At 43.3% G+C, this 21,951-nt stretch overlaps 4 protein-coding genes across 4 annotated transcripts; all 4 read left to right on the forward strand.

Moving 5' to 3' along the window:
- The first annotated feature begins 670 nt into the window (after nt 1-670).
- LOC110564611 (keratin-associated protein 3-1) lies at nt 671-967 on the forward strand. Its single transcript, XM_021662106.1, has one exon. It carries the CDS (start codon nt 671-673, stop codon nt 965-967), a length of 297 nt encoding a protein of 98 aa, XP_021517781.1.
- Nucleotides 968-5,499: 4,532 nt separating this feature from the next.
- On the forward strand, nt 5,500-5,799 carry LOC110564614 (keratin-associated protein 3-1-like). The gene has a single exon (XM_021662109.1). The coding sequence runs from the start codon at nt 5,500-5,502 to the stop codon at nt 5,797-5,799; it is 300 nt and encodes a 99-aa protein (XP_021517784.1).
- A 2,427-nt stretch (nt 5,800-8,226) lies between these two features.
- Nucleotides 8,227-8,526, forward strand: LOC110564610 (keratin-associated protein 3-2). The gene has a single exon (XM_021662105.2). The coding sequence runs from the start codon at nt 8,227-8,229 to the stop codon at nt 8,524-8,526; it is 300 nt and encodes a 99-aa protein (XP_021517780.1).
- Nucleotides 8,527-15,433: 6,907 nt separating this feature from the next.
- On the forward strand, nt 15,434-16,174 carry LOC110564626 (keratin-associated protein 3-2). Its single transcript, XM_060388400.1, has one exon. The coding sequence runs from the start codon at nt 15,483-15,485 to the stop codon at nt 15,780-15,782; it is 300 nt and encodes a 99-aa protein (XP_060244383.1). The 5' UTR covers nt 15,434-15,482; the 3' UTR covers nt 15,783-16,174.
- Nucleotides 16,175-21,951: the final 5,777 nt, after the last annotated feature.

Here is a 21,951-nt window from a genome sequence, read left to right on the forward strand (position 1 = left end):
TCCCAAGTCACTATCCAAAGCACGTAGGAAGGGATAGGAAACAAGCGATTTTGTAGAACTCTGTAGAAAACTCCTTCTTTGCACATTCCCTAACCCACCCTCTGTAGACTCCATCCACTTCTTTCAACTCAACTTCTTGCCACCACAAGACATAAATCTAATTTTTTTTTCCCCTCTCTTTTTCAGTCAGAAAGCCTAAACTATCTCATGGAAACAAAGACACGGTCGGTGGGAGAAGAGAAACCCAAAGGCCTATGTAATCCAGACACCGTCTGTAAAATAGACACGGAGCCCAGGGAAGAGCTGCAGATACCTGCCATTCCAAGCCACGTGTGTAATGATTGGAAGATAATGGCCCATGCCTTTGCCTTTGAAGACTAAAATGATGAAGCCGTCTGTGGCCATGACAACTGGCCAACGTGTCCCTATTTGACAACAAAACAACCTGAATCCCTTTTATGACCTAAGGAATGTGTCTTAGGTAATAAACATTTAAGTAATTAGATGGATTTTTATGGAAGCAGCCATAAACTGAAACATGGAGAAAATATCTTGACAATAGGTTGACGCCCAGGGAGGAGAGTATATAAGAGCCAGGGCAGAAGGCTGGAGCATTCAGACATCAACCGACATCTCCTCTCCACCCAAACACAACCCATCTCCCGAAGCCATGGCTTGCTGTGTCGCCCGCTGCTGCAGCGTCCCCACCGGCCCTGCCACCACCATCTGCTCCTCTGACAAGTCCTGCCGCTGCGGCGTCTGCCTGCCCAGCACCTGCCCACATGAGATCAGCCTCCTGCAGCCCACCTGCTGTGACCCCTGCCCCCCACCGTGCTGCCAGCCTGAAGTCTACGTGCCAACCTGCTGGCTGCTCAGCTCTAGCCACCCAACTCCCGGCATGAGTGGCATCAACCTGACCACCTATGTCCAGCCTGGCTGTGAGAGTCCCTGTGAGCCCTGCTGTTGAGTCTTTTTCCCAGGTTCGGTAGCCCGGCTGCTCAGCATCCTCCCCCCATCACCATCGGTCATCAACTGCTTCTGCCTGCACCAAAGCTTAAGCAACCCCAAGGCCCAGGAATAAGGGGCCCACGGACATGTTTAAATTGCTAATGCTTTGTTCCTTCATTCCTTTGGGCGCTTCTCTCATTTAGGCTCTCTCCCTGCTTTTTGAGAGATAACCATTTGGACTACTCGTTAATAAACTTCATTCTGGCTTAGCATTCGTGGCCTCTTGGCTCTTCATTTTTGTGTTTCCTCTTACGGAAGGTGGAATGCCTGTCTCTACCTGAGAGCAGGTTCTTAAACGAACGTAAGACCCATCCCACCGTGGTGAGAAGTCATACTGAAAGTCATCTCAAAGTCACACATTAGTATTTCTGATCATTTGAACAGTGAAAGCTCCAGCAGATCCTTTTATAGGACTTTTCCATGTAATGGATATTTTTTTTAACTATCTGCTGTGCCGTGTAGGATTTGGAAATAAATATAATGCTTAAAATTTTTATGCAATTCTTTTTTCTTTTACTTCTTGGTTAGCTAAAAAAAAAAAACAGATCATTGTGCTGACATGTAAAAATTATTTCTGCTCCCTTACTCATAGTCAGTAAAATTTTTAGGTTCACAACACCAGTAATTTTGGAATTTCAAACTGTACAACTCAGTGTGACCACAGATGAGTCTGGGGAGAGCTTTGCTCACCGTGGAAGGACTTCCTGGAGGTATCATTATGCTAGACTGTGCTGTGCCTTCACAACCAGACAGTAGACTGTGGACTTTCCCCAAACCAACTTGACCATGGCTTTCTCTTTTCTACTTTGTTTATTTTCAAAACTCAGCTTCACAGTCAGGCGTTTTCTTGAGAACATTTGAGGAGAGTTAGCCGTGCCTTCCTGGCTCTGGTGTCCAGAGAGAAAGGAGACCTTTCTAAATTATATCTAAGCTACTGAAACTTTGAAAATGATTTTTTAAGCAGATAGGAGCTTAAAACTTTGCATTGTTTAAAAAAAAATTCCCCTTTGCAGTGGGAGAATAAGTGAATGTGTAAAAGCTTTAGAGTTTAAACTAGCTTGCTTGGAAAAGTTTAAAATTTGTGTGTGTGTGTGTGTGTGTGTTCATGTAACCTATGCTAGAAAAAAATGGGTCAAACTGTGTAAATCAGTAGCAATTACATAGCCTAAACCGTAGAAGAATCAGAGGCCTAAGATAATGAAATCAATAATGCTGTAGATCAAGACAATTAGCATGAAACTGCTCTAAATGCTGACTACAACCAGCACAGGTTTTAGCATGCAAAGGCCCTTACGTTGTTAAAAAGCCCCACTGCTTCAGGCTGCTTCTGCAACCCTGAACAAGTTTCTTAAGAGTTTTTGGTCTCTGGCCTTAAGCCAGTAAAATGGTTTCTCTAACCAGATCACATCTAAAGTGATGCATTGTAGATTTTTCCAGGAGTATTTCAGGCAGCAAATACTCTGTGATGGTAAATGTCGATTGTCAGTGTCACCTAGGAGACAGTTTTCTGAGCAAGTCATAAGTAAACTTTCTAGACCGGGTTAACAGAGTTGAAAAGTCCTGTCCTAAATAGACGGCATTGCTCCATGGACTGAGGCCCTGGACTGAATCTCTGTCTGTCTGTCTGTCTGTCTGTCTCTCTCCCCCATCTCTCTGTCTCTCTCTGTGTCTCTTTCTTTCTTTCTTTCTTTCTCTCTCTCTCTCTCTCTCTCTCTCTCTCTCTCTCTCTCTCTCCTGGCCTCTCTATGTCTCTCTCTCTCTCTCTCCTGGCCTCTCTGTCTCTCTGTCTCTCTGTCTCTCTCTCTCTCTCTGTCTCTCTCTCTCTCTGTCTCTCTCTCTGTCTCTCTCTGTCTCTCTCTGTGTCTCTCTCTCTGCTTCCTGACTCTGGACACACTGTGACCTCCCACTTCTGCCGCCACACTGTCCTCACCATGATGGACTGTGAGGCAAGGTAAAGCCTTCCCTTCCTTCCTTCAGTTGCTCTTGTCGAGCGTTTTATCACAGCAAGAACAAAGGCAGCACAGTCTCTACACCCCTCATCACCTCCACTCCACCTGACTGCCTTTGCTGCTTTCACCTGGACTAACTAATGTTCGGCGACTCTGTTGAACACTCTAATAGATAGGTACCTTCTGGGCCAGATCTCATTTGTCTTTAAAAAGAAAAAAATCTCTAAGAGATAACAGTGGTTTCTTTCCTTCAGTTTATAGGTGGAAAAAGAAATGAAGCTGAAAAAGACTAAGCCACTTCCAAAAGTTGCAAAAAGCAGTAGTGACGAAGACATACTTAAACCCAAAAAACCACTGGAACCCCAAATTTCTTCTCTTTCTACTACACTAAATCTACCCACTGCCTTCCCAGACAGGAATGAAATTTGCGTGCAGATGGCTCCTTATTCAGAAGATCACTTGACACATGTCTCTACAATCCCTTGAAATTGTAGGTAGGCTTGGCTTTATAGCAATAAAGCTGTTCCACTCTCCCCATGGGTGAGAATAGTGTGAAACAAGAGTATATAGAAAACACAAGGAAAAATGTTTCTCACAGTCAGACTGTAAGGACCGATTGGCAATATCAGCACTGTCCTACAGTCGACGTCACTCAGCAGCGGTTGAAATGCAGACTATTTGGCAAATGTGACAGCAATTTTCTTAGTGAGCTTCAAGGACCCACACCAAGACAAAAACAAACCATGCTTAAATTAAGTAATTATGTAGTGATGAGGACAGAATAAAGAGCCAAGGAATTTCATTTCTTCTTATTTCCTCTTCTGGTACCCAAGTCTTTTCTTCATCTTTACTGATTCAAGACTAATCTAGAGCCTGCTCTGCCATAGTGTCCCAACTGACCAGTGTGATCATCCTCATCGAATCTTACCTGCATGTTACTGACTGAGCCATCTCCCCAACCCCAGGCATGAGAATTTCTAACAACTGAGTGTTCTTTAGATTTGCAGGCCCTGAGACATCCAGTAACCTACAGATGCCTCCAACCAATAATAAAACAGATAGCTCTATATGTAACCTGGTCTTGTCAATTAAATATGCCTCTACACAACTCTTCATGAAAGCCTTGCTCCTGAAATCTCTAGGATGGTGTTCTCACTTATGGGACTTCTCAGAGCAGCCTGAGGAGCACCTGCCATTCTTTGAATCACCTTTTCTTGTCACACACAACACCGGAGGCTTTGCATGAACAGTTCTCATTCAGTATGTATTATACCATAGCAATAAGACTATCTGGGGAGTTACCACTTTGTCCTAGACTTGCAGTTGAAAAATTGAAGTCCATGTAGATTGAATAACGTATCTAGGCCTGACAATGCAACTGAGCCCTGAAACTCCCTCACCACTTGCTCTGAAACTCCATAGTCTTCCCAAGTTTTTGATTAAGTGTCTTTAGAATCTTACACCAAAATATTGCAAGTGGCTTCCATCAGATCACGCTCCCGGCAAGGACAGGGGTCACCTGTATCTTTTATTGTTCTGTCCCTACCTCCTCCGTTAGCACACTAGATATTCAGTGAGCACCTGACCTCCAATGAACGGATTAGCTAACCAATGACCTCTCCTGTGCTCACACACTGTTAACCGTGAAGTGTCAGCACCCTAACAGAATTCCAGTGGAAGGAACTGAGAAAAGGTATCTGCCTGGCTGGCTGATCATTGTCAGCACTGAGCAGGGCTTTGGACAATGGAAGAGGCAGAGTCGGTGGTTTAGTTCTTGTGAAAAGCAAAAGCGTCTCATGCTGGTCTGCAAAGAAATGCGAGCTCGTCTTTTTCAGACTGCATATCATGCCAAGAACCTGCATTTTAACCCTTTTCAATTTGCAGTTAAATTATCTAGTCTCTTGTAAATGGTTATTCAGATTCCTATGTACTTGCATGTCTAAACGGGGCAGCGGTAAAATGGGAAACCATCTATCAAGCTCTGTCATTTCCTAGCACAATCATGTTCAATATTCATCTATCCCCTCAAATCCATGCAATGACACCACCATGTGTCTGGTAGGAAGAAGAAAAGTCCTACAGGTCTGAGCCTCCCAAACGTATCTAGGGTGCATAGTTTAAGAAGGAGGTTTTCTTAGTTTTCGGAATCATCGCTCTTGATACTTCACAGTCAGTACAGACCACTTATTAGCAGAAATTCGGGGGGGGGGGGGGGTGAGTGAAAAGAAGAAACTCAGAGTAAACCCAAACATGTTAACATTTAACTATTGAGTAAATGGAGAACTACACTGACACCATTTTGAAGCTGTAGCAGGAAGAAGGTTTGAGTGAAGCAACACAACCAAATAAAACTTCAGGAGTGCGTGTCCCGTGGCCGATAAAGGAGGTACTGCGTTATTTGTCTGGGGTTGTGCAAACACCAATAAGGAAGCATGCTGAAGGCAGAGGCCATGTTCCCTGAAAAGGTGGGTATAAAAAGCCATCTGAGGGCAACTTGGGGAAGAACGCCTTCCTCAGCAACAAAACCTGATCCGCTGTCACCATGACTGGCTGCAGTTGCCGTCTCCAAAGATGCTGCAGTGTCCCCATCGGCCCGGCCACCACCCTCTGCTCCTCTGACTTGTACTGTCCATGCGGACTCTGCCTGCCCAGCATCTGTCCACACAAGATCAGCCTCCTTCAGCCCACCTGCTGTGACGCCTGCCCCCCACCCTGTTGCGTGCCTGACTCCTATGTGTCCTCATGTTGGCTGCTCGACAAGGGCTACCCTGCCCCGAACCTGAAAGGGATCTCAGTGTCCACCTGTGTCCAATCTTGTGACTGTGAGCCCTCTTGCTGCTAAACGGAGACATTTAAAGAGGCCGCCCACCCTGCCCTAAGGTTCCGCAGTGGTTGCCACAGAAGGCTGCTTAGCTGATGCCTTTAATCAAGGCATCCTGGTAAATGCCTTGACCCTGGGACTTCTTTTTTCTCAGAAGCGTTGTTTCTATGTTTTGAACAGTGATTTCAGAGAAATGGAAAAGTTGCTGTCGTAGACCTCCATATTATACAAGTAAATAAACACCACGACTCCAGAAATCCTGCGCTGTCTCAGTGTTTAATGCTCTAATTATACACAGACTCTTGACACATGCTTCATGAAGCTGTAAATGTGTACAGCAGAATTATGCTTTCTGATGACATCAACACAAATCTCAGAGCTGAGAGGAAGTCACCCTAGGATATGTAGACACACTTGGAAGACTGCCTGAATCACAAAACACATTCACAATAAGCTTAGAATTGTTCAAAGTTCCAGGACCAGCACCTACCTCTAATTTTTGTTTTTTCTTGAATATTTAAACAAACTCGACTGTGTCCTTAAAGGCACAGACAAGCTTGTCATTAGACATGAACACGGTCACATTCCAAGGATTTCTCAGATGTCTCTGATGTCCCAGACATTTTCTCAAGTTCTCGAAGGAGATAAGCAGGACTAAGGAGACAGTCCCCGTTTGCAAGGGCCATGAGAAAGAGATAGAAGGGAAACTGTAAAACGTGGCAGAACAAAGCAAGGTCAACTTGCTGGACAGCACAGAAAATTGTGGAAACATCTAGAAGGAGTCATTTATAATGGATATATGTGGGCCAGGGCCTCAAGAATGAGTAGGGTTTGAGAAGCAGAGAACCAGGGCAGAACATTTTAAGCTAAAGCAGCAATCTGAGAGGGATGGCAGGTGTTTCATTTTCCTTCGTGATGAGCACAATGTTCAAACAAAAGGCCAACTGCCTGCTCTTATTTTTTTATTAAATTTTTATTTTTTATATTAATTACAGTTGTTTGTTTTGTTTTGTTTTACTTTGTATCCCAGCTACATGTAGCCCCCTCCCTCATTCCCACCCAATCCCACTCTCCCTCCTCTCCTCCCATGCCCCTTTCCAAGTCCACTGATAGGGGAGGTCCTCCTCCCCTTCCATCTGACCCTAGCTTATCAGCTCTCATCAGGACTGGCTGCAATGTCCTCCTCTGTGGCCTAGCAACTCCCTGCTCTTCTTATATGTAATGCATGACTGCTCACAGTGGCAGCATATTCTAACGCTTTCTCGGCTGTCTTCCTCCCTTCAGACATGCCATGTTGGTTGAGACAACTCACCAAGGACTCTATACTCTGTGCTTAATCAAAAATCATTGCCATCCAATAAATCCTGCGATTTGGATTCTACTGGCTGAGGGTTTTGTGCTGAAGAAATGTGTGAAAATGCCAGCGCCCTCAAAAATTGCACATTAGACTTTGTTGTGTCCCATCTCCAGCCTCCAGGCAGGCAAATCAGGGCCAGCTCAGGTGAAGAATGTCGAAGAAGGCACTTCAAAGGAATTCCCTATCCAGTTGAAGATCCAAGAGGGAAAAACAAATATACAGATGGGAGCCCCTAACTCCCTAACCAATGATTTTTAGTGAAGTCCTTCTTCTGCATTGCATGTGGTCAGTTGCCATGTAAAGCCTACTGTAAATCCTGTGAATCGAATGAGTGATTTTCTATTTGAATTCCATTTTGTCTTGTTTTAAAGCCAGTATGTCACTCATGTGAGAACAAATGATGATCAGGTCAGTTTTATCTTCATGGATAAAACTTCTCCTTGATCTTCACCTGATCAAGGAGAGCAATGAAAATTTTTCTTGTTTACTCTTTTCAATGATTTTTGCACACTAGCTCACCTTTAAGAACAGAGAGTCTGTGGAAAAATAAGATGTAACACCTACCTTTGAAAGGCCACTACGCCAGATAAGAAAGAATACACTATAAATCTATTTCAAACAGTGAAAAGGAATCTAAACCCATACCATTCTGACTGTCCTACTTTTTGCTCAGGAGAGCCTGAATTTCAATATCAATAAATAAAGGAACTGTCTGAAGTGTACATTGTCAGTTGAAATATTTATGTTTATAGGTAATAGGTAATTAAAATTAAAAATGTAGATGAGTCCTCACTTGGGCAATTTACTTGTAACTCATACCAGTTTGGGCAGGCCAGAATGCTGTAAAGATGAAATGTGGTGATCTTATGACAAAAATGACAGGAATTCTTCATACACATGAAAATACCAGACTGATTAGGTCATCTCAATGGAAAAGGGTGTCATAAACAAAAACAGGATAGGAGGGAAGTCTTCTGATTGGACTCACACCCACTGGGGAGGATATAAAAGAGTCCAGACTGAGAGGAGACATTTGAACCTCAGGAACTTCATCTTTTCCAAGGGACCAAAGCCAAGCAGACTCCATCACCATGGCTTGCTGTGTCGCCCGCTGCTGCAGCGTCCCCACCGGCCCTGCCACCACCATCTGCTCTTCAGACAAGTCCTGCCGCTGCGGCGTCTGCCTGCCCAGCACCTGCCCACACACCATTTGGCAACTGGAGCCCACCTGCTGTGACAACTGTCCCCCACCCTGCCACATCCCTCAGCCCTGCGTGCCCACCTGCTTCCTGCTCGGCTCCCGCCACCCGACCCCAGACCTGCTCACTGTCAACCTCACCACCTATGTGCAGCCTGGCTGTGAGGAGCCCTGCATCCCGAGGTGCTGCTGACCTGGGGCTCCCCTGCTCCACGCCCCAATACTGAAGACCCCGGGAACTACCTAAATACTGTCCATTTGTCTCAGTACTTACCGCAGCGTTAAAGATGGCAGATGGTTTAGGCTATGAGAACCCTACCTTTGTTTTTAAGGGCAAGAAATCAAGAATTTGCTTATGCAGACTGGATAAATAAGTCTTTTGATTCATTTGAACAGGTGAAGGTCTTCCATCGTAAAAATGGTACTGAAATTTTTAAGATTTCAAATGATGCGGGGGTTTGGTCTTGTTGCTTCTGGGATCTTATTTTCTGCAGCGAGCATTTTCAGAGGCAAAATAATTTCCTGACAGGTTTTCTAATAAACTGTATTTTCCTGGCTATATGTGTTTCTTATTTATGTTAGTGTTTTGGAATATTTTTTGCATCTCAAACTGATGATCATTTTCTTAATTGGAGAGCATTCTGAATGAAGGCACCACTGCAGCTAGCTTGCTGGCATGCCTTCCTGGCTTGTCTGTCTTTAATGTCCATCTTCTCCCCTTTTCCTTAAACTCACTGAATCCTCAAAATGACACTACATAATGTTATGAGCAATGTTTAAGTTATGAGTTTAAGATATAACTTGTTTACATTATTAAACGTTCTCAAAACTATAAACTTAGTTACTAAGGCAACCAGAATTTTACCTCTGGTATGTCTGACTCAAAAATCCAACTCTTCCCACATCATAAAGCCTCCAATACAAACAGATGAAGAAATTTAATCAGCAGCCATGACACAGATTCAAAACATGCCTGAGAAATGTAAAGAAAAAAAATGTAAGATTCCTCAACAAAATCATGACATCCAAATTTGACAAAAAGGGGGTAAGTCAGCTCTAATCGAAACTGGCAAATATTCAGCTGTAAGAGCCAGGTGGCTTCAATCTCATTTTCCCTTGGAGAACTTGGAGTGGTCAACTCTAGCGTCAGGACACAAACACACTCTGTTTGCCACCTGTTATGTCAAGGATTCTAGTCCAGTAGCCAGCAGAATGCCAGCTGCTTTAAGGTGACAGACTGAGAACTAGAGCTAAAACATGCATCAAAACTGGGTACAGTTATACTTCTTACTCCAATGATCAGGAGGCTGAGACAGGAGGGCTCAAGGCCAGGTAGTTCAAAAAAGAAAAAAGGAAAGAAAGAAAGAAAGAAAGAAAGAAAGAAAGAAAGAAAGAAAGAAAGAAAGAAAGAAAGAAAGAAAGGAAGGAAAAAGAATGAATGAAAGAAGAAAGAAAAGAGAGAAAGAGTAAGAAAAATGGCTAATTGAACGTATTAGCTGATTTTATGAACTTCACATAAATTTATATGTTAGAGAATACTCTTTTCCGGGCCTACGAAGAATGTGTATATGGTGTGTATTATACACGTATTGCATATACAAACTCATACTATAAAACGCATATACACAGACATATTCACAGACAAACAACACACATAGAAAGACACAAGTCGAAACCGGAAAAGGCCCAGAGGCAAAGCCAAAAGAATGCTTGTGTGGAAACAAACAAACAAACAAACAAAAACGGGTAGGTCAAGAAAGCAGAGAAGAACATACCTAAGTAACTCTATTTTAAAGTATCTTCAGAGGCCCACTAGTGTTATAGGAGAAAAATTTCCCAGCGCATCCCCACAGGCTTCTTGATGCTCCTGGTTTGAACAGCCAGATCCCCAGAGCCACTGAAAATGGGCCATTTAACCAAGAATCACACGCTTTTTTTTTCAATCCTCTATTTTAATAAATAAAATGTGTTGCCTACCTCTGAGGCATGGAGCTTCCATCTTACAGAGAAGGTAGGTAGCTCATCGCCTCGGGATCCTGTATCGAGTCTTTAGCAAGTGTGTCACCATATCTAAGGACTATTGTGTCACGTTTCTAGGCCTCACTATCTTCATTAATAAGCAAAGCTGAGCAATGTCCAGGCCTCTTAGGCCACCAGGGAGAAAATACGTTCAGACAGTACTGCAGGTCTTCTCAATAGAAATGATTACCATCGTGTATTCATTATTTAATAACTGTTTTATTTTATGCATATAAGCTTAAATATTATTTATGACTAGAGAAGCATGATTTCCTACATACACAATAGTAAGTCTTTTTATTGTACTCTGAATAAGAGACTGCCATCTTTCAGCCACGAAAATCTGATGATCAGAGCACCATTTTTTATATAATTTTTTTTTATTTTTTGTATTACTTACAGTTTATTTACTTTGTGTCCCAGCTGTAGCCCCCTCCTTCATTCCCTTCCAATCCCACCCTCCCTCATCTCCTCCTTGCCCCTCTCTAAGTCCACTTATAGGGGAGGTCCTCCTTCCCTTCCATCTGACTCTAGCTTATCAGGCCTCACCAGGGCCGGTTGCAATTCCTCCTCTGTGGCTTAGCTAGGCTGCTCCTCCTACGGGGGGCTAGGGAGGTCAAAGAGCTAGCCATAGAGTTCATCCAGAGACAGTCCGTGTTCCTCTTACTAAGGAAGCCACTTGGATACTGAGCTGCCAAGGGCTTTGTCTGAGCAGGGGTTCTAGGTTATATCCATGGTCTCTGGGTGGAGAATCAGTCTCAGACAAGCTCCTGTGCCCAGATATATTTGGTCCTTGTGGAGCTCCTGTTCTCTCCAGGTCTTACTAACTCTCTCTTCTTTCATATGATTCCCTGCACTCTACCCAAAGTTTGGTTATGCATCTCAGCATCTGCTTTGATACACTGCTATATAGAGGCCCTCTATGGTAGGCTCCTATTCTGCTTCTCGTTTTCTCCTACTTCCAATGTCCATCCTATTTGTCTTTTTAAGTAAGGATTGATCTTCTTACCCTGGGTCCTCCTTCTTGTTTAGCTTCTTTAGGTTTACAGATTTTAGTATATTTATGATATCTTATCTTGTAGGTCTAGTATCCACTTAAAAGTAAGTATATACCATGTGTGTCTTTCTGCTTCTGGGATACCTCACTCAGAATGATCAGAGCACCACTTTTACGTCTCCGGAAAAATGCCAAAGTAACATCCTTCCCTTTTTTATTTGCTCTTGGAACCCAATCTTTCCTCCCACTTTATGGTGTATAATATCAGCAATTTACAGTATATATGTGATAAGCCTTTCGAACGGACTGTAAATTCCACAAGGACAGAGATAAAAGTTTATTTTGTCCACTGCCAACAATTATCACAGCGCCTGGCATTATTCCTCAATAAATGATTAACTATGTGATTATTTTTTTTTAAATAATGATAGAGCTGAGGAGGTAACTTAGTTGAAGTAAAAGAGTTTACCTTGCAAATGCAAAGATTTGACTCTGATTGCTAGAATTCACACTTGCTAATTAATTAATTAATTAATTAATTAATGGGTATTGTGGCACATGCTTGTTATCCTCGTGCTGGAGAGGCTGAGACAGGAGGGTCCTGGAGCTCACTAACCAGCCAAAGGTCCTACTTGAGCAGTCTCAGGCCAGGGAGATACCCTGTCTCAAAAAGAAAAGGTGGAGGCGTGGAGAAATGACTCAGAAGAGAACTTGTTGCTCTTACAGAGGGCCTGGGTTCAGTTCCCAGCACCCACGTGATAGCTCACCCACATGATCAGCTGCACTTCAGGTTCCAGAGGTCTGACGCCCTCTTCTAGACTCTGTGGGCACCAGACATGCACATGATGTACACGACTACATGTGGGCAAAGCACCCGTGAACATAAAAAATAAAAACAAAAAAAAATCTTAAAAAAAATATAAAAAAGAAAAGAAAGGGTAAAGGGTGGGTAAGGAACAATGGTGAGGTTTGTCCTCCAGTCTCCACATGTATGTGCACAGATAAACCTAACTACACGCAAACATATACACACGCGCACACACGTGTGCACACGCACACACACACACACACACAAGTGAAATACTCATTTTCCCTAAGCAATATTGTGTGCAATTTAGCAGCTATTTATCCTGTGATAAATCTCAGGAAGGTTCTAGAGTATCAGAGACAGTCAAGGCCTCTTTTTTTTTTTTTAAGAAAACCACGAACTTTTTAAAGTTTTTAACTCAGTCTATATGTCAACCATTTTCTCTACTCTCAGAAATTCACACTTATTTTTATTGTGTTTACTTACTTATCTAATGGACGTGGGCCTGTTTCCCAAATATTGAAACACACCTACCACCATGCACTGATGGACAGGTCACCTTACAGTATTTGGTGAGAAGAGTATGGGAGCCCTGGCTCACAGGGTGTTTGAGTCTAGGCTGAGCCGAAATGTTCTGAGCTATGAGTATAATCCCACCCAGGGACACACCTAGTGCTTGCTCTTACACGCTGAAGTGTATCTGAAGGCCAAATGGTGCGCTGGAAGGAGACTCGGGGTCTCTCAGCGCACAGGAGAACAAAGAATTCAAATCAATCGGCTTCGGGCCCACACGCTTGGTCTCTGTTGTGGTTGGTTTTACTTGGGTCCTAGCACTGTACTCTCAAGTCATTCTTTCATTTAGCGTTTCATTTTTATTCTACATAAATATTAAGGATTCAGCTGTTCACGTTGGTATTTAATTAACTTAACTGAATTAAGAATTCAGCCTTTAACAGACAAGGAAACAGAGCAGCAGTTACGGAAACAGAGCTAATTCTCGATGGCAAGCAAATGCCTAGGACATGTATGATGCAAGCATGTGTCAGCCTAACTTGTCATGGGATAAATGCAACAGCTGAAGAATGGATACAGAAATTGTGGTTCATTTACACAATGGAATACTACTCAGCAATTAAAACCAAAGAAATCATGAAATTTGCAGGCAAATGGTGGGATCTAGAGAAGATCATCCTGAGAGAAGTATCCCAGCAGCAGAAAGACACACTTGGTATATATTCACTTATAAGTGGATACTAGACATATAATATAGGATAATCATACTAAAATCTGTACACCTAAGGAAGTTAATCAAGAAGGAGGACCCTGGGTAAGATGATCAATCCTCACTCAGAAAGACAAACAAGATGGATATCAGAAGAGGAAGAAAACAGGGAACAGGACAGGAGCCTACCACAGAGGGCCTCTGAAAGACTCTACCCAGCAGGTAGATATTCATAGTCAAAGTTTTTGCAGAGTGCAGGGAATCTTATGAAAGAAGGGGGAGATAGAAAGACCTGGAGAGAATAGGAGCTACACAAGGAGAGCAACAGGACCAAAAAAATCTGGGCCCAGGAGTCTTTTCTGAGACTGATACTCCAAACAAGGACCATGCATGGAGATAACTTAGAACCCCTGCATAGATGTAGCCCATGGCAGCTCAGTGTCCAAGAGGGTTCTCCAATAATAGGAACAGGGACTGTCTCTGACATGAACTCATGGGCTAGCTCTTTGATCACCTTCACCTGCGGGGGGAACAGCCTTACCAGTTCACAGAGGAAGACAATGAAGCCAGTCCTGATGAGATCTGATAGAATAAAGTCAGATGGAAGGGGAGCAGGACCTCCCCTATCATTGGACTGGGGGAGGGGCATAGGAGAAGAAGAGGGAGGGAGGACGGGTTTGGGAGGGGATGGGAGAGGGGGCTACAGCTGGGATACAAAGTGAATAATCTATAATTGATAAAAATTAAAAAGAAAAAGAAATGTTATCTTTCTCCTTGCAAATTGAAAAAGACTTTGGAAATATTTACAAAATGTACAGGAAAGCAGGAATCCTCAATCAAACACAACTGAAAAAAGTACATGAGGGCAGTAGTGTGATGAATATCAAAGGCTTTGGAAACAGTAGACGTTGACATTTGTCCCTATAACTCTATCTGGTGATTATTTCTACTTCAGAATAATCAGAAACAAGCATTCACCTGGAGAGTCTCTGTCGCCACAGTTGTCAAAGAAAGAGGTTGGGATTAATAAAAAGCAAATGATCAATAAAATGAAAAAAAATTTTTTTTGGTTTTTTGAAACAGGGTTTCTCTGTATAGCCTTCCCTGCCCTGGACTCTCTTTGTAGACCAGGCTGGCCTTGAACTCACAGAGATCCACCTGCCTCTGCCTCCCTGAGCGCTGAGATTACAGGCATGCGCCACTGTGCCCAGCTTCAAATGACATCTCAAAGTAACCCAGAAGTCCAATTACATGACAAATACTAGGAAACATTAAGAACATCATTCTTAAATATACTGAGGATGCAAGATAATTGAAATATATGTGCTTATGAAAAAACACATTATAGAAATTACAAAAAAATAATTCCAGAAAAGTAAAAATGGATGATTGCTTATAATCAAAAATAATTCTATCATGTGTATATATGTGTGCATGTAATATTAATAGATATTAATAGATGATGTCTCCAGATGATATCTTTATGCTTTTCCACATTTTCAATTTTTTAACGAAAAATTTAATATTTTATATAAAGTAATAAGTATTTGTAAAGTTTGTCCAAATTTGTCATCAAGCTGTTTTCTTACCTTTAATGTAATTCTGAGTTTCACAAACCTCAAAGCCCATGGACAGTAACTAAAATAAACTTCATCTCTTCCAAAAATAAGGCTCATCAAGCTAAAACAGAAAGGGGCAGAGAGAACAAAGGGGAAACAGCAGAAGAGTGAGCGACATTCTGCAGATTACTGTCATGCCACTGTGGTCCCCAGATAGCCTGGTGGTGACATGGTAATAGTAGAAGCCTTTTTGTGGTACCTCATCAAGCTTGTGTCCTAGTGACAAATAGCAAGAGTAATCAGTTAAGATTTAGCAATGAATTCAAATAAAAGGCAATTAGGGAAATAGGGACTCTTTACAGGCATCTAAATGGCCGGACAATTAAAGTCTAATGGGAACATGAACATAAACAAGAACCAGGAAAGAAGCCCATTGGTAGGTCCAACGCCCACTAGGGAGGGTATATAAGAACCCCGGAGCGAGAGGAGACATTTGAACCTCAGAAACTTTGCAAGAGACCAAAGCCAAGCAGACTCCATCACCATGGCTTGCTGTGTCGCTCGCTGCTGCAGCGTCCCCACCGGCCCTGCCACCACCATCTGCTCCTCAGACAAGTCCTGCCGCTGCGGCGTCTGCCTGCCCAGCACCTGCCCACACACCATTTGGCAGCTGGAGCCCACCTGCTGTGACAACTGTCCCCCACCCTGCCACATCCCTCAGCCCTGCGTGCCCACCTGCTTCCTGCTCGGCTCCCGCCACCCGACCCCAGACCTGCTCACTGTCAACCTCACCACCTATGTGCAGCCTGGCTGTGAGGAGCCCTGCATCCCGAGGTGCTGCTGACCTGGGGCGCCCTCATTTGGAGCCCGTCTTGGAAAGAAAGAGTCAACCCGGGAGCCCTGGCTCATACCTGGCAGAACCTGCAATTACCGTACCCTGATTTAGAAGTTGGAGTTGAGTGACGTTGTCAGACAACACCCTCTCCTGCCTGCCTCAACAAAAAAGAAGCCAGTCTTTGGTAACGCAGCAGCTTCTATCTGTAAACCATGCGCAGTTTGGACGGTTGATGCTTCGAGGCTTCTGACGAGGTCGACTCCTTCATCGCAATGTTTGCCTTTCCTTGGGTGTTTGCGGGCCTCTGCTTTCAGTCTTGGGTGGTATCTCTCTGCAAATCAGGGAATTTCTTCATGACCTTCCTAATAAATTCTGTGTCTGTGGCATAGCACCAGTGTCTACAATTGCTTTTTGTTTATGTCTGTGACTTGGTTAAATGTGTCCCTTAATTCCTGATGTCATTGTTTTAAAAAAACAAAACAAAACCCGGGAACATAGGTAAAACTGAAAACCCAGTGGCAGTAAAGCAAGACTTGCTGGCTTTGTTGCTTTTGATATTCTGGGGAAACTATATGGTCTGCTGTCATCGTTAGGGTTTCTGTGCTAAAATGCCATGATCAAAAGCAACTTGGGGAGGAAAGGGTTTATTTGGCTCACATTCCCTTGTCATAGTCCATCATTGAAGGAATCAGGGCAGGAACCTGGAGGCAGAAACTGAAGCAAAAGCCATAGAAGGACACTATTGCTTGCTTCTCATCCTGTTTTCCTAGACAATTCAGGACTCACCTCCCCTGGTGGTACCAAACCCCCAAAGCTGGTCTCCCAGATATCAATCCTTAATCCAAACAGCACCTTACAGACTTGTCACAGGCGAGCCTTATGGAGGCATTTTCTCAATTAAGATGGCCTCTTCTCGGACGCCTCTAGCTTGTGTGTCGAGTGGACAAAAACAACAACAAACAAACACACACACATACATACACACACACACCAACCAGGACACCTGGTATTCTGATTTGAATGTGAAATGCTTCTCATGGGCTCATGTATTTACATACTGGAGCCCAGATGGTACCATTGATTGAGCAGTTATAGAACCTTTAGGAGGTTTGATACCATGGCTTCAACTTCCTGTTCTCTCTCTGTGTCTCTTTCTCTCTCTCTCTCTCTCCTCTCTTCTTCTTTCTCCTCTTTCCTTCCTCCCCCTGAGGAACAGATGGAGTATTCACTGACTTCTGATCTATGTATGTATGTATGTATATATGTGTGACATGTATGTATGTGTGTATGTGTATGTATGTGTGTATGTATGTATGTATGTGTGTGTATGTATGTGTGTATGTATGTATGTATGTGTGTGTATGTATGTGTGTATGTATGTATGTATGTATGTGTGTGTGTGTATGTCTGTGTGTATGTATGTATGTATGTATTTTTAAATTAAATAAACAAATTGATTTGAAGAAAGAAAGTGCACATGTTAATAACTATGCAGTCATTGAGGGCCAAGATGAATCATTTAGCAGCATTAATTTTTTTTAAGATTGATTTGTTTATTTATGCATATAATGTTCTGTCTGCATGTAGACCTGCAGGCCAGAAGAGGGCGCCAGATCTCACTATAGATGGTTATGAGCCACCATGTGGGTGCTGGGAATTGAACTCAGGACCTCTGGAAGAACAGCCAGTGCTCTTAAGCTCTGAGCCATCTCTCCAGCCCCATTAACTTTTTTAAAGTAAGATGCCTTTTGTTGTTTATTGTATGTCAACCACACAGTAACACAGATACTATTTTCTCATTTTATGGTAAAGACAAGCAAGACCCAAAGGGATTCCATACCTAGAGAAGGGAAATACAGCTAGTGAATTTTATACCTAAATACACATCTAATTTAGTTATGTGGAAATATGGCCACCAGGACAAAATTCTTCATCCCCTACCAATTTTCTTTGTCTTCAATATTAATTTGTGTGAAGAATTGTGTATCAAAACAAAAGTCCCTATTAAAGTAAATGGATTTAGCCTTAGGAAACATTTATTAATGGGCTGTTATATGCTAAGGACCAGGGAGAAGACATATACCTTAAGAGACTCTGTCCAAAAAAAAAAAAAAAGACTAATAAACCTACAAAAGAAAATCACATATGAATGTGTGATTTTTTTTCTTCACAATTAACTCATTATGTATCCTGACTGAAGCCTCCTTCCTCAGCTCCTCCTAGTCCCATCCTCCCTCTCTCTTTCCCTATCCCCTTTCCCTAGTCCACTGAAAGGGGGAGTTCTCCACTATTGCCATCTGCCCACAGCCTGCTAATTCTCATCAGGACTGCCTGGATTCTCTTCCTCCCTGGCCTAGCAAGGCTGCATCATCAGGAGTGAGTGGTCAAAGAGCAGTCAGCTGAGTTCATGACAGAGGCAGCCCCTGATCCCCTCCCTCAGAGATCCACTTTAGGACTGAGCTGCCAATCGGCCATATCTGAGCAGGGGGTCTAGGTGCCTTCCATGCATGGTCCTTCCTCTGTTGGTGCATCAGTCTCTGCAGGACCTCCTGGGCTCAGATCTTTTAGTTTTTCTGGTCTCCTTGTGGGGCTCCTGTCCCTTCCATGTCCCTCTATTCCCACGCTTTCTTCCTCCATAAGATTCTCAAAGAATTGGTCCTGAGTCTCATCATCTGCTTCAATCCCCTATTGGGTGAACCATTTCAGAAGACCCTTTATTGTAGGCTCCCATCCGGTTTCCTCTCTTCCACCACTTCTGGTGTGTGATTTTTTCCCCCTTTGAGGTTTCTTGATCACATGCCCAACCCCCAACTCCACGCAGATCTACCCTCACTTTCCATTTCACCCAATTTTGTGTCCTATTAAAAAAAAATCATCAAGTCCAGATTGTGCTGTCCATACACCCTTGGGTATGGACAACCCATCATGGACAACACTCTGAAACAAAACTGACTCTCCCTCTCCCAGCAGCCACCAACTGCCAATAGCTCCTCACCTGTAGCTGGGACCTTGTGCTCACCTCTCCTCTGTGTGTTTAGATCTGGTCCAGCTTGAGTTTGCATGAGTCCTGTGCATGCTGTCACAACCACTGTGACCTCCCCTGTGTAACTACCCTGCTGCGTGCTGTAAACACCATTTTCTTGCAGTTATTTGCCACCTCTGGTTCCTATCATTGTTTTTGCCACCTCCTCTTGCACAGCTTTGGTGTGAGGAGTCTGATCTGGACATCCCAACCAGAGGCAGCTGGATGGCGTTTCCTCTGGGCTTTGACATGAAAACTGAGCCACAAAAGGAAGGTCAGAAGAAACAATATCTGTGAGCTTGTAGGGTGGCTGGAGCTTGGGTTTGTGAGATGACTACCAAGCAATAAGATATCTATCAACCAGGGATCATGCTTGCCAAAGGGGATAGTTTGGATTGCGTCCGTGGAGAATAAAGAAATAAATCATGACGTCTATTTGTTTCCTTCTCTTCCCAGTGGCCTCTTCTTCTGGGGATGGAAAGCTGCAGCTGTGTACCCCGTCCCCTCCCATGTTCTGAGAGCACAGCTGCTCATCATTGTACAAAACCGTCTACTTAACCAAGACCCATGTGATCATCCACGCCCCTTGGATACAACAACCAGCAGTCAGAGCTCCCTAACCAGAACTTAGTTCAACGCACAAGGAGATATCCCTTATTTTACCTGCAGTTAATTTAAAATAATAACATACTACATTGTAACACTTTCGGGGAGGTGGTTTTGAGACAGGGTCCTGATATGTAGCTCAGACCATCCTCGTGCCCCTTATTGTCCTGCCTCGGCCTCCCGGATGCTGGGATTCCAGCCATGCTTCACGGCACCTGCTTCATAGTATCATATTTAAACTGCCTACTACCATGATGAATATCCAGTTCAGAACAGAGCTTCTCTTCAGAGTTACTTTGTGCGCTATTTATCAGTTTGCTCCTGGGTTGTGGTTTTATTTGGCGTATGTGTCTTTTCAATGTGTTTTTGAAACCCTCAGCCCCACATCCTTCACAGTAAAGTATCCATACACCATGAACAACAAAGCACGAGATTTCAAATAACTTGTGAATAAATACCAGGACATTATCTTACTCGCTAACAACATACTTTCATTTTTATTATTTTTATTTCCATTGGCAGCTACCTAGGAAGTGATGCTCAAAAGGGGTGGGGGTGAATAACTGTGTTTTGGGATCATGAAATTTTTTTTTTCACTTTATCAGATTAATGGATTTTGCTTTTCCTATAAAGAGTCTTAAAGGGGAGATGACTGATCAAGTGTGAGGCTTTGAACTTGAGTTCAGATTCCCAGCACAAAATCTGGGCGTGGCAGCACACCCATAATCCCAATGTTTGGGGGTGAGAGTGGGGAGTCAAGAGAACCTCCAGAACTCACTGGCCGGCCAGCCTACCCAAACAGGTGAACTCCAGGTTCTGCGAGAGACTTTGTCTCAAAAGGTAAGGTGACAGGTGCCTTTTGTCAGACCATTCAGGAGGCAGATTCAGCTGGACCAGTGTGAGTCAGAGGCCAGCCTGGTCTACAGAGTCTATCAGGTCAGTCAGAGCTATATAGCAAGACCCTGTCTCTAAAATAATAAGGTAAAGAGCAATTTAAGAGCAATTAACCCAAAATTAATTTCTGGCTTCCACAAACACAGTTTTGTACACTGTACACACACATCCAGGTACACACACACACACACACACATTTGGGAGTGTATTCTGTGAAGGCGTGTCTTTGTATATTCAGTTGTTAATTCAGTACCAGAAGAAAGGTATGGCCCATCACTAGCCTCGTGTTTTGTAAATATTTCTTCCTTTCTTACCTGCCTAAGGCAATCCAGAATTGTATCCGGTTGGCTTTAGTAAAGAGCTGACAGCCAAAGGCAGGGCAGGAAGCAGAAAGTAGATCTTCTGGGCTCTGCAGAAGCAGAGAAGGACTCTGGGAGAAGATTCAGATCCAGGAGATTGCTAGCGGGACACGGAGATGGATGGCCATGGACAGAGGTGGACAGGAACAGAGAGATAGAGCTGACCACGTGGCAGGATGCAGTGCCAGGGTGAACCAGGATAAGGTTAGAGTAGCTGAGAGCATGGCCAGCTAAAACGCCTAAGCTTTCAAATATTAGCAAGCCTCTGTGTCATTATTTACACCCCTGGTGGGTCTGGGATCATCCTGCTGTACACAGGGGGTGGGCTCTTTATTGATGCTGGAAGGAATTTTCTCTGCGTAATCTTTGAAAGTGAAATGAAAACCACATTTAAAGTCAAACAACATGAAATTACACTTTATAATTAGAGGCGAAATCCTAGAACAGATGCAAAGAAGTTCTGTCTTGAATCCTCATCCATCTGGCTCTGTACCAAAGCTTTATACTCAGTGGAAGCAGACATCACAGGATCACATATAAATCCCAATATTTTTAATTTTCATAAAACTGAGACTTTCCTAAGTAACCAATAGGAAGCAGGCTCTATGTAACAGAAAGTATGACTTTTGCGGCTTCTTTGACTCTACTCCTAAGTATAATCAGTGAGGTTTCCCAAGGGACTGAGAGATTACAGCCAGACCCTCACTGCAATGTATACCTCCTTATAAATCCAGGTAAGGACTGGGGTTGTAGGTCGGGGAATATCATTCATGTAGCATGAACAATACCTTATAATTGATTCCCAAAGCCAGAGGAAAGAAACAAACAAAGGCTGCTTTTAACAACAGCATGACTCATCTCAAACAGAAATAGAAGGTAAACTGAAGGGTATGACTGTCCACCCGAGCACGGCCAATCTCAGAAACTCAGCAGGATTGGCCATGGTTAGTGCTTGGGGATGCACACCCCTTATACTCAGGACAAACCTTTTCCTTTACCACGTAAGCACATGCTTCAGGCTCAGTTTTAAAAAAAAAAAATAGCTTTTCAAGATCGCTACCACAGTGACCGTTTTCACAGTGGTCGGTAGCACCAACAAATACAATGAGCCGTGGTGTCCGTTTTTAAGAGTACACAAGAAAAAAAAATGGGGGCTGGAGAAATGGCTCAGAGGTTAAGAAAACTGGCTGTTCTTCCAGAGGTCCTGAGTTCAATTCCCAGCAACCACATGGTGGTTCACAACCATCTAAAATGAGATCTGGCACCTTCTGGCCTATACGCACAACATTGAAAAAAA

This window comes from Meriones unguiculatus, chromosome 7, assembly GCF_030254825.1.
Source record: "Meriones unguiculatus strain TT.TT164.6M chromosome 7, Bangor_MerUng_6.1, whole genome shotgun sequence".
NCBI classification, from domain to species: domain Eukaryota; kingdom Metazoa; phylum Chordata; class Mammalia; order Rodentia; family Muridae; genus Meriones; species Meriones unguiculatus.